The 12814-nt window shown below is 34.5% G+C and overlaps 2 protein-coding genes across 2 annotated transcripts in view; one reads left to right on the forward strand and one right to left on the reverse strand.

The window, feature by feature from the left end:
- The window catches only part of LOC106872672 (putative Ras-related protein Rab-33), a 7917-nt gene extending 3678 nt beyond the window's left edge, over positions 1-4239 (reverse strand). The window contains exons 1-3 of the mRNA XM_014919746.2: positions 4110-4239; positions 3911-3971; positions 3413-3761 (exon numbers count right to left, since the gene is read on the reverse strand). Coding sequence (XP_014775232.1) covers positions 3413-3761; positions 3911-3921 — 360 coding nt within the window. The 5' untranslated portion in view covers positions 3922-3971; positions 4110-4239. The remainder of the gene's footprint in view (positions 1-3412; positions 3762-3910; positions 3972-4109) is intronic.
- Positions 4120-12814, forward strand: part of LOC106872671 (N-alpha-acetyltransferase 15, NatA auxiliary subunit) — a 34167-nt gene continuing 25472 nt past the window's right edge. Inside the window, exon 1 of the mRNA XM_014919745.2 lies at positions 4120-4259. Within this exon, the coding sequence (XP_014775231.1) occupies positions 4203-4259 (57 nt within the window). The 5' untranslated portion in view covers positions 4120-4202. The remainder of the gene's footprint in view (positions 4260-12814) is intronic.

Genomic DNA, 12814 nt, shown 5'->3' on the forward strand with positions numbered 1-12814 from the left:
ATATATATATATATATATATATATATATATATATATATATATATATATACACATATATACACACACAGATATATATACACATGGAAAGTATGTGTATGTTATGAAGAATGGCAGTGGGGGTGGGGAATCAAGGATCCTAGAGTTCTGTGAAACTAGTCAGTTACCATTTATGTAAACAAACAAGCCAGATAGACTATTTACACCAGGAAATGAGATAAGAAGATAATTGTAAATACTAAGTTTTTTCCTAGCGAAGAATATGCCACTCAGTATTAGACAAGTGATTAATGACTTAGCAATGAGAACTAGATGGATTCAGAGACAAAAAATAATTTAAAGAAGAAAGACATGAAGGTGAGAGAATGTTTGGTTAGTTGCAGATTCAAAGAAGGGATCTTTACCTTCTGCTGGCCAAAGGGTAAATATCCCAAAGAAGTCGTAGTTGATACTTATGACAGAAGAGAGAAAATAGAGACTTATAACATACAGAAGGAAAATAGGAGTTTGTACAAGATAACTTGCTGAGGACAACAGACCAGATTTGTGGCTGTTACAAGGTCTCAACCAAATGGAAGGCTGTTGTAGTGGAACAGTACTGTACATAGATCCATAAAAACTAAGTGAGAGGCTTTGAAAGAATGAAAGTAAGGTTACAATTTAGAGTATCTAAAAGTGAAGCTAGGCATCAGGTAAACTTAACTAAGAGAGAAAAAGGAAATAAGAGGTTTGCACATGTTCTGCGATATGATCAAAAGCATGAAGTGTTCTGGATCACAAGACAGTATGCTAGAGAAAATCAAGATGCTGTTAGGGAGAAGTCTTTTTGGGATGATAACAATGAATATGACCATACCAATGCTGAAAAGAAGTGACCTTAAAATGCTGTTATGAAAGATTTCTGTACTTGCCAGCCATTATTCCCTTTTCCCCAGGCCATTCATTCGTGACATCCATCATTTGCTTTTACTATCACCCAACTCTTTTACTTCACATCATTTGAGTTTTCTCTGACCATGCTAAGAATAGAAAATACATGTGAGTCATAGTCTTCTAACCTAACCCATACCAGCATAGATGTAAAATGATAATGACAACAATATTTATCTGTATAGCTATCATTATCTTTTAACAACTGCTTTCCATCCTGGCATGAGCAGAATGAGTTGTCACTATTTTGGTCAGTTTCTATTTAGAGTTATTACTCTCAAAGACAAGTTACAGACCATATCTCATCTTGCACTTTCTATTTTTGGCATGGTTTCTAAGACCTGATTCCCTTTCTAATACCAATTACTCTGCAGAATCTATACACACAGTATATATTTTCATGTCTATCTATCAGGTTTTTAAAAAAATTTCTCAAGTGTATGTGTGCACATCATATTTACCCTTGTCTCAATATAATGTAATAAATGTGTAAAGAGAAATTTAGCAATTGATGTCATTCACTGTTATATAAGCAATGTTGTTTGTTTCCAGTCTTCCTTGCAAAACATGTTTTCCCATAGGGAAAATATTACCTTGCATAGAAACAGGTGAGTGTTACTGACAAAAAGGGCATCCAGCTATAGAAAATTTGCTTCAACAAATTGTTTTAACCCATGCTTAGAAAAGTGAACAAGTTCAGTCCCAGTGTGGCATCTTGGGAAAGTGTGTTCTATTTACAGCCTTGGGGTGATCGAGGCTATAACAGAAGTCTGTCACATATGCATGTGTGTGTCTCTTTGTGTTTGTTCCCGTAATTTCGTGGCTCAGCAAAAGAAACTGATAGAATAAGTACCAGGCTTAAAAGAGTACTGGAATCAATTTGTTCGACTAGACCCTTCAATGCAGTGTTCTAGCATGGTCATAATCCAATGACTGAAACAAGTAAGAAAATAAAATATACATCCTCACGGTGGTGCACCAGCATGACCGCAGCCACTTGGCTGAAACACATAAATAAATAAATAAATAAATAAATAAATAAAATACAGACCTACATGTATGTATTGTTCATCATCATCAGTCAACGTTCCCTTTTCCAAGTATTGGTTAAAACAGAATTTGTTGAGGTAAATTTGCTATGGCTGGATGCCTTCCCTATCAGCAACACTCATCTGTTTCCAAGCAAGATAATTTTTACCCTATGGGAAAACATGTTTTCCAAGGAAGACCGGAAGCGAACAACATCGCTAGTATAAGTGTGTATGACATCAACCACTAAATTTCTCATAAAACATTTATCACATGATGTAAAGAAAAGGGTAAATACCAACGCGCACACACGCACACGACAGCTTGTTTTGTTTCCATCTACCAAAATCTACTAACAATGTTTTTACTTGGCCAAAGTGTTGCTCAGTGGGACTGAACCCAAGATTACATGATTGGGAATCAAGCTTCTTAACCACACAGTCAAATTAGCAACTCTTGTTTATATAAAATACGTTGCTATAGACACAAGGCCTGAAATTTTGGGGGAGGGGGCCAGATAATTACATCGACCCCAAAAGGATAAAAGGCAAAGTCGGCCTTGGCAGAATTAAATACGCATATATAATGTTTGTATGCATGTACACGTACGTTATCTATATATGCGTATGTGTGTGTATCGCTACGTGTGTGCATCTGCTCTATATGAACTCTTTTTTGTTTTTGATGTCAGCCTGACTCTGGCCCCACTGCAACACTTGGGTGCCCACGTATGCTTGTATGTATGAATAACATGTAGAGAACTCGAACATTCAACTGATTTCTTTTCTAATGTGACACCCCATTAATTTCATATCGTTTATGGAAAATAAAGCTGCCAATATACACAGTTATCATAGAACAAACCGAAATCAATTTCTCCTTTCTATCACAGCTTTTGTTTACAAATCTCCCTTCCTACCTTATTTGGAGGAAAAACTTGTCATTGTTTATTTCATAGATTACATCCCACCACACTGTCGCTTGTCAACTTTAAACCAAGTGCATGGTTCGATTAATATAGAATGGTAATCAGGAGAAATATACATCATTTTCGTTATCTGCCGTTGCTTCCATATAACCTTTAATTCGGATACTTAAATTTAGAGAAATTGCAGCCGATTAGAAAATTTTAAAAGAAATAAATTTATTTGCAACGTAAAAGAATTCTAACATTATGAATGTAATGTTAGAATTCTAGGAAAGAATTCTTGGGTTCTCGGTAGTACTTTGGGTAACGCTATTTGTTTATATATATATGTATGTGTGTGTGTATACATATACACACACATATATATGTATACGTGTATATATATATATATATATATATATAATGTATACATATATATATTGTATGTATGTGTGCGCGCGCACATGATTATATATGTGAGTACATCATTTGTGTGCAAACAGTTTGAAAAAAAAATTTAAATCGTCAAAAATAAAAAAAAAAGCTTACCTTGATTTGTTCTCCTTCCACTAAAATCATCTTTTCACGAAAATCAACACCAATTGTAGCTTCTGTCTTGTCTGGGAATTTACCACTACAGAATCTATATGTGAGGCATGTTTTGCCAACATTAGAATCGCCAATCACAATAATCTTGAAGATCCGCTTTTGTGCTTGTTTTTCGATTATTTTGGAAGACGGAGCAGTAGAAGGACTAGACGTAGTCACTGTTGTCGTTGTCTTAACATCACCAGTTTGATTTTCTGTGTTAGTTAATATCGTTTTTGTTGTTTCATTATAACGGCCAGCTGACGAGCTGCCTTCTAGCTCGTGACCAGTAGGTAATTCTGTGTTCATTCTGTGAATATCATATGTAACAAAGAAATACAAATTTAAACAACAGTACAAACAAAAACAAACTGAATTCGAAGAAATTTAGTTTTTTTTCGATTATTTTGGGGTACGTTGCAGTAGTCTGGTTAAAAAATACAAAGCCAGATGATTTACCTTTCCTCCATGCTTGTTTACGTACTCGCGGTGATCGTCGAACAAAACTTTTATTTTAATACTGGAAAAATAGATTAATATATTATTTGTTAATTTTAAATAATTTGAAGCTGTTATCTAAAACAATAATTTACTCTTTCTTAAAAAAAAAACTTGTAGAAATCCTCGTGTGAACGAGAAGTTAGGAATCGGTACTCACGCCATATTGAAAATTTCACCACGAGGTGTAGGGGCTGTAAAGTAAAATACCTTTCAACAACTCCCGTGCTTAATCAAGCAGGGGATCACCATTATGCCAACAAATAACCCTCTCCCACCTAAAGAATATGCACTTTTCAAAAGGATTTTGGTAAGTTGTCGTTTTCTTAAAAGAAATAACAATCATTACCGTTGTGAACCTCCTTACCCCTGTGTAAAGTTATGCTGCTGTCATGATTCAGAGTTGGCATGAAGTTTCTATAACTATTCTCTTTATTTTGTCAAACTAGTTTGAATTCATAAGGATATTTAAAATTATAGTGATTGTTAATTGTCTTTTGTTTTTCGTTAACGTATCTTAAATTTGAAAATCGATCTATGAAAGGACAAGTGTGTCATTAGTGCCAGTAATAGGAGGGGAAGATGTGTAATAGTTACTGTGTTGCAAATTCTGTAGTGTACTGAACGTTTGATTTCCATGTAATGAGAATCCCGAAAAATCTCCCGATTCCCCACCAATAAAAGTTAAAATTTCAAATTTATAGAAATATTCTAAGACTCGATTGAATGTTATCCAGCGCCGAATTGGAATTTCATTTCATGTCTTTTGCCTGTTGCTCCTGTCGATAATAACGACCTGGAGATGTCTGAAAACTCCTTTTTTAGAAAATATTTTTCCTACTTTTATTTTGTATTGATCAATTGTGTTTCTCTTTCAATATCGTTCATTAAGTCATATTTTAATCATGCTTTACCGGTTGTCTAACATGTCACCGTGTGCTTGAAATATTTTTTGAAGAGCAATTTCACTTGCGTCTTTGCAATAAATATTCGACAATTTTTTTCGCTTAACTCATACAATTGTTTTTTTGGTTTGTCATTCTAATTATCGTAGCGTGTAAATTCTATTATTGGGATAGAAGAATGCATGATGAAATATCATCACTTGCAGCATTTTTAGAGAGTTACACAATCTTGTATTGAACCAAATTTGGTTTTCTGCTGAGATCTCCGTTGATCCCTTTCCACTATTAAGTGTTAGTTTGCTGAACTCATTAGCAACAAATTTCGTCTTTTTTTGGATGTACAACGCGAATAAGACATCAACAGTTCCATGTTTTCTCCTTAAAAATTTTCTTAGCACTTATTCAAGTGTTTTCAATATTTTGTATGTGCACACATGGGGGTCCCATGTGTTTGCACATGGGGTCCAAGTCTCACGAAAGATTTACCTAGTTTTTCCCTCACTACTAATTAAGGATCTGTAAATACGTTTCTGATGCATGTAGAGGCTGTTTCAATGGTATCTGCGAATTTAATGCGCTAAACTACAGTCTATACGCATTTAATGTTATGTAGATATTTAGAATTTACACGTTTTGTGAAAATTACTTTTCGTTGAGTAAGACACATCCTGTATTTTTAGAAGACTTGCTTTTGTGATCCACATACTCTTGCTTAATGATCGTCAGTTTTGCTACTAACTCTTTTTTTTTTTTTAGTATAAAGAGGAAAAACAAGTAATATTGGACAATCAAATTTCCTAAACTATTGGGAAATTTTATGACTTTTAATATATATCTGATTGCATCGCCTTGTAGCATTCTGTTTCTTTACATTACAAACATTGAATTAGATAAAAAAGAATTTTTTTAAAAACTATTTTGATATTTTTTTTCGACCCTGGTACAACCGGTAAGATTCGATATCTATTATATTAGGTTTATTTCAAAAGTTATAAAGTATTCATTTTTTTTTTGTATTTATTTTGTGTGCAGATGATTGGTTAAAGATCCGAAACATGTCAGTTTCTGCAGTGTGCATTATAACAGTTAATATATAGCGCTCTCTTTTATTCTGAGATTGATGTTTATATGCTACTGCATAACGTCAACGTTTTGACGAGAAGAATATCCCTGCTGTTACTCCGTCGGTTTACGACGACGAGGGTTCCAGTTGATCCGATCACAGGAACAGCCTGCTCGTGAAATTAACGTGCAAGCGGCTGAGCACTCCATAGACACGCATAACATAGTTCTCGATGAGATTCAGCCCAACACAAAATGTGACAAGGCTGGCCCCATTGAATTACAGGTACTACTCATTTTTAGCAGCTGAGTGGACTGGAGCAACGTGAAATAAAGTGCCTTGTTCAAGGACAACACGCCACCGGTTTTCGAACTCACGACCTGTTACATAACATTATGTAATTTATACTGCTAATGGCTTAATGGTCAGCAAATTAGATTTAATGATTGTTCCATTGTTTAAGGAAATCCATTAACACCAAAATGTTTTGAACTTTGGGATGGCTCAATTAAACATTCCCTTTTGCTTCAGACCAAGTCTGCTTGGTTAGAAGTTGAAGGGCATTCATTGTAAAAATTTCTTTAACAATATAAAAGTATTTAGCAGCATCCAATCCATGCTACCATGAAAAACTGAATGTAAAATAGTAAATTAAAAATAAAACTACAATAAAAACATTTAAAATCTAGTTGACTATTGAATTTTTCTTTCATGAAAATGATAATTGTAGTATTTACAAACTTGAGATCAATGTACCTGTGGTAGTACTAATGGATTTTAATTAATGTATTAATGGATTTTAATTACAAGATTGTCGAAAATATGTTAACTGACAGTGAACAGGGCAAAAAGGTAAAGCTTTAGAGGTAGAAAATAGTAATAATAATTAAACATATTTATATTCATATGTGAAAGAGAATTAGGTGTTAATTGAGTAGTTTGTTAAGCAATATAGCTAGTCTGACAATGGTGAATGTGTAATTTCATTTTGGCAAATGCTTTGGATTTTATGTTGCTCCCTTGGTTAACTTGCATCAGGAATAGCTCCACTCTATCGAAACTGTCACTATAGAGCTTACTTGCATGATTCATTGATATGTTTTCAATGGAAACAAATTAAGGATAGCATGAGAGGAATACATCTGACAACTGTTGGACTAAACCAGCAAAGATGATAAAAAAAGTAACATATTTAGTATTCCGTCCTCAGTCAATGGAGTAAACATGCAATATTCTTAAACCCCAGTTGTGAAACCCTCCAAATAACGAAGAGCAACTTGAGACCATGTTTCAAGGCTGCAAAGAATAATCAAGTATGCCAGAACCTTGAATATATGTATGTGCAGTTTGATCTACAGAGTGTACTTGGTGCTTTTTCTTTTTGTGGCACCAGCTGTAGCGGGGTCACCTTACATTTTGCAAAACTGAAGGAGAACAGGAGAGAGGGGAGTGTGTGTGACGATCTTAGGCAAGGTAATGAAAAGAACACAGTTGCAGGAGGGTGGTAATGAAGAAAGTAACTTGAGGTAGACACTTAGGATAGGGAATATGGAAATAGAAGGAATTAGTGTCAGTGGTTGGGGTAAAAAAGGAAGGACAGTTGTAAAGGTAATGAGGTGGGTTCTGTAGGTGAGTCCAAGTCTATCCCATGTCCTAAGTGTTAATACAGACGAAAGGTGTGAGGGAAAAGAAACATGAAAGAGAAAATAGGTGAGGGTAATGAGAATCCAGAGGGAGTCATACAAGGAAGGAGAGGTGGGAATAAGACAGTGAGAGAAAAGTGGAGAGAGGGAGTGATGGATGGCAATGGGTAGTATATTTTACAGGGCACGGCTAGAGCTGTGAATTGAAATTAAGATCAGGATTTAAGTACTATATTCAGAGAGGGTGTTATGTTTCATTCTAAATTCTTTGTCTTTGTCACTGAAGCATTTAAATGGAATTTAGAGCCTAGTGTCAACAGATTCTAGTGTTCTGATTCTTTACTACATCTATTAAAAAACTTGTAAGTAAATCTAAAAAGAGTTAACATAAATCAGTAGGCCTGAAAAGTATAGTCAGTGGTAGGAGCTGCCAATAAACAGATATGAGTATTTTCAGTATAGGAAAAGAGTATATGAGAAGTGGAGCAAATGCAGTCATTTACTAAGGCTTTATGTATTACTGGAAATACGAAATGTGTTGTTACTGAGGCTGCCTAATTAATGCTGAAGCTGGAGTATAATGTGGCTAGAAGGTATTTTAGAAAACTATTATTTAGCACTAAAGGGATTCTATGTATAAGATTACCTGTTTGTGGACAGACAGTGGAGGCAGAGGGCCTACAGTGGCTAGACAATAGTAAATAGGGAAAGGAAATAGAAACAGGCATTGGAATGTGATGGAACATTCAACAGTAATGTAACTGCATTGAAAAAATACTTTCCTGTGTTGGCTGGTTGTCTGATAATGCTACTGTATTTAGGAAAATTCTTCTACATTGCAGAAATACTTCTCACAGATGTATGAGTGAGTGAATCTTATGTGGTTGATTGACCTGCTAAAGATAGCAGCCAAAACTCATTCAAATCATACCTTTAAAGAGTGGAAGACTCATTATATAATGTTGTCCTAAACATTCTGCTAGTCTTGAAAAAATGCCAGCATGGTCACAGCTGGAACAAGTCAGATTTAGCTGGCCTGTGGTTAAACAATAACCTTTCGTAGATGCAAGAGAAATATCCGTAGAATATTATTCCTGTTTCTATTTTAATAAAAGCCATTACTTCAGACATATTTGTCTTATATCTAGTTTCAAACTTATTTCCACTTAACTATTTTCAAGACAAATTACATTTATTTCACCTAATAGATAACCTGTACTGTTTATAGCAGTAGCAACGTTAAAGAATGACCCTCTTAACAGAAAAATATTACTTTTTTTTTTTGTTTAAATGTTTATTGTCTTGTTATAAGATCTGAGAATTAATGAACATTGTTTGAGGTGAGTTAATGTTTTTCATGAGTGTATTAATGTGATTGTATTAGACAAGTGTGATGTGCACAATATATTTCTCTATAATTTTGTAATAAACTGGGGTTCAAATCTTTATGATGGCATACGTTTATTCTTGATTGTTTATTTAATGAGTTCTCTGAAAAATTTCCACTTGAGCTCTGGACTTTATAGAGTTGGTTCTTCCTTTTATTCAGTTTGTGAATATTTCAAATAAAGTATCTGAAGAATGCCATTAACATTGTCTGATACCATTGATTGTAGAATACCTTTGGATGCAAGCTACACTGTGTTCCATTCCCTAGAATGGCAACTCCTGCCAAGCATTATCCTACCACTCTCATTTCCAGTATTCTCAACAGTATGGCATCAGTCATTCACAGTCATTCTCCTTTACCTCTAGCTTTAGTGACCCAGTACAGATTTCATGATGCCAGAACTACTGGAGACATACTTTCTTATATCTCTTGTCAATGGGCCTTGTGAAATTTGGTGAAAACTGTTGTTGCTTTCTATATCAGCAAAGCTTCTGACTTGGCTTAGCATGTAAATCTCTTGGTATACATGCTCTAATTGTTTCTCTTTTGGATTGGTAGATTTCTGTTCCCTGGAGTTTGATTTTGTTTCTAATATTCTTCCTCCTATAGATCAATGACTGCTTGCTGTTATCTCTAACAAACTCACTTTTTTGTGGATGATACCACCCTTCATTCCTCCTTTACCCAAACATCATCCGTGTGTCACTATATTTTGCAGCATTGTGTATGTACTCCATGAACAGAGACCTTATAAACATCAACCAATGGGGGTTGTGCCAATTTTGTTTCCTTCAGTAGCACAAAGGTACAATCACTGTGCATATCAAGAAAAAAACAAACCCTTATTGTGCCTCCTCTCCAAACATTAAACAGCATGTAACTAGAGCCTTGAAGGTTGTTATAGATGCTGGGTCTCATCATTACTTTGGATATCTCCTGGTCAGCACGCATCCTCAACATGACTGAAACTGCATTACAAAGACAGGTCTTATTCTTTGAAACCAGAAAATACCTCAGCCCTCAACAACAACAATATTTCAGTGAAGTGAGGCTGATAGTACAGTCCACAGATGTACTGTTTCCTCTTTTCGCTTTCTCTTTTACTACTACAGTGGTCTCTGGTCCTTGCAACTTTCTGGTTTTGTGCCACCTTCACTCAGGCACTCTCTGAATCATTCAGCTCTCTTTCTTTTGCCACTCTAAACTCATGTCTAAACTCTCAAGGTACCTCACTGACTGCTATGCTCCATCCTTTCTCTCTACAACATAAGCCCTCTGGAATTCCTTCGTAGTACATATTTTTGCTGCAATCATCAGCTTTCAACTTTCCAGAAGATTATTTTGCAGCAATCTCATTACTTTGGATGGTTTGTGAAGGCCATGGTACATCCCGTTCTCCCCATCAAGTCAGTTGTAAATAAATTATTTTTAAAATGTCAGGGGAGTTAAGTAGAGACATTAACTATGGAATAAAATGAAAACATATTTAGTTTCTATTTCAGAGGCCACTTTTTTCTGAAATGACCCTTCACTAAAAGGTTCACAAAAGAACCTAATTTGTAAAACCTGTAGAGTGTAATGTTAATTTTGGGGATTAATTCATTTGTGTAATGTTTATTATGGGAACTTTTATAATTTCAAATCATATTGTCTTTGCTCTTGTTCAATTTCTTCCTTGTACTGTCTCTCTTAAATGAATATATTGAGGACATGACACCTCCTTAGTGATGGTGCCTTGAAAAAGAAAAAAAGGAACCCAGTACACTTTGTAAAATGGTTGGCATTAGGAGGGGCGTCTGACCATGAAACTCATGAGTGAGATGTTTTCATTCCCTTGGTTTATATATACTCATACACTTCTTTATTTTTGTTGTTCATCAGTTGATAAATCTGGTTATTGACATCAAATACTGTTATATTAACTAGCTGACTGGATGCTACCCAGTTTAAGTAGATGTCATCTATGTCTGTGACCCAATAGTGTTTCTATGTGCCATACTGCATTCATCTGAATCTTTTTTATTTCTCTCTTTCTATTACACTCTCACCATCCTTGGTTAGTGTGACAAATTGTTTACATCAGAGAAATCTGTCCTTAGCACTTTGATATAATAGAAGATTGAAATATATCCTTATATTTTCAAAGTTGGATAAATCTTGCTTCAGTCTTTTGTGATTTGAATTATTTCTTATTTTGTTTGCTTCCAGCTTCAGTTTTCTTATTACTACTTTATCTCTCTCAAAGTTTCATACATTTCAGTCTCCTACAGCCTTTTTGATTATATTTTGTTAGTTTGTTAACCCTTTCGTTACTGTATTTATTTTGAGATGCTCTGTGTTTCTTTCAGTTACTTTAAATATAACAAAGAATTTAGTAAAATAACATGGTTATCATTAAGTTAGTGTTAGGAACATAAATTGCGACTAAGTTTTGGTGGAAGATTTTAATTCAAAACTTAAGAAAACAAGACATTTGTAGCCAGAGCCAGTTTCAGCCTGGTTGGTAATGAAAAGGATAACATGTGATTGCTTTTTAATATTTCTGGAGGTGCCATATAAATTGTCAATCTATTCATTTGCTTATTTTCTCAGCTGATCAGATTTTGTGTTCATGTGCAGTTTATCTTCGAAATCCTGAAAGGTGTCATTTTGTTTGGAAACATTTTCCTAAGCAGTTCAGCTTTCAAAGCTGTCTTACTTTCAATACATGATATATGATGTAATTGTGTTTGTGCAAATATTCTCTGAAGATTGTTTTGAGTTAAAACCCCAGCTAAAATGTTTTGAAATCATGTCCCTGACAACATTGTTTTATTCTTTTACTGGTTTCAGGCATTGGGTTGCAAACCAAGGCTTTTAATTCAGAACTTATTTCAATTTGGCACTTATTTTATCAATCTCTATTTATTGAACCACTAAGTCACAACACATAAAAGAGACATGTATATATTGTTATAGACACAAATAAGGTTCAGCACCTTAGATGTTAGTGTCTTTTACTATAAACCTGCCATGTGAGTGAATTTGGTAGATGGAAACTGCAGGAACCCCATCATATTTGTATGTATGTATGTACACATGAATGTTTGTCATTGTTTATATATTCCATTCTTGCTGCTGTTGGCATTCCGTGGTCACTTGAGGTATACAGAATCCCATACTTGAAAAACAAATTGGTTACAGGAAGAGCTTCTATTTATAAAATCCTGCCTCGAATAATAAATCTTGGTCCAAACCCATGCTAGCTCGGGAAAAATGGACATCAAATGAATGGATTGAGGACACGACGCTCTAGTGATTGTGTCACAAGAAAAAAAAACATAAAAAATGTGCACCCACCTTCCATGCTGGCATGGGTGAGGGTGTGTGTGTGTGTATATTATATATATAGTAAGTATGTGTGTGTATATATATGTGTATAGTGTGTATGTATGTGTGTGTATATATATGTATAGTGTATATGTATGTATATCTGTATGTATATATATATATATATGTGTATAGTGTGTATGTATGTGTGTATATATATATATAGTGTATGTATGTATATATGTATAGTGTGTATGTATGTATATATGTATAGTGTGTATGTATGTGTGTATATATATATATATATATATATAGTGTATGTATGTATATATGTATAGTGTGTATGTATGTATATATATATATATATATGTGTGTGTGTATGTATGTACATATATATGTATAGTGTGTATGTATATCATCATCATCATTGTTTAACGTCCACTTTCCATGCTAGCATGGGTTGGACGATTTGACTGAGGACTAGCAAGCCAGAAGCCTGCACCAGACTCCAATCTGATCTGGCAGAGTTTCTACAGCTGGATGCCCTTCCTAACG

This window comes from Octopus bimaculoides, chromosome 13 (assembly GCF_001194135.2).
Source record: "Octopus bimaculoides isolate UCB-OBI-ISO-001 chromosome 13, ASM119413v2, whole genome shotgun sequence".
NCBI classification, from domain to species: domain Eukaryota; kingdom Metazoa; phylum Mollusca; class Cephalopoda; order Octopoda; family Octopodidae; genus Octopus; species Octopus bimaculoides.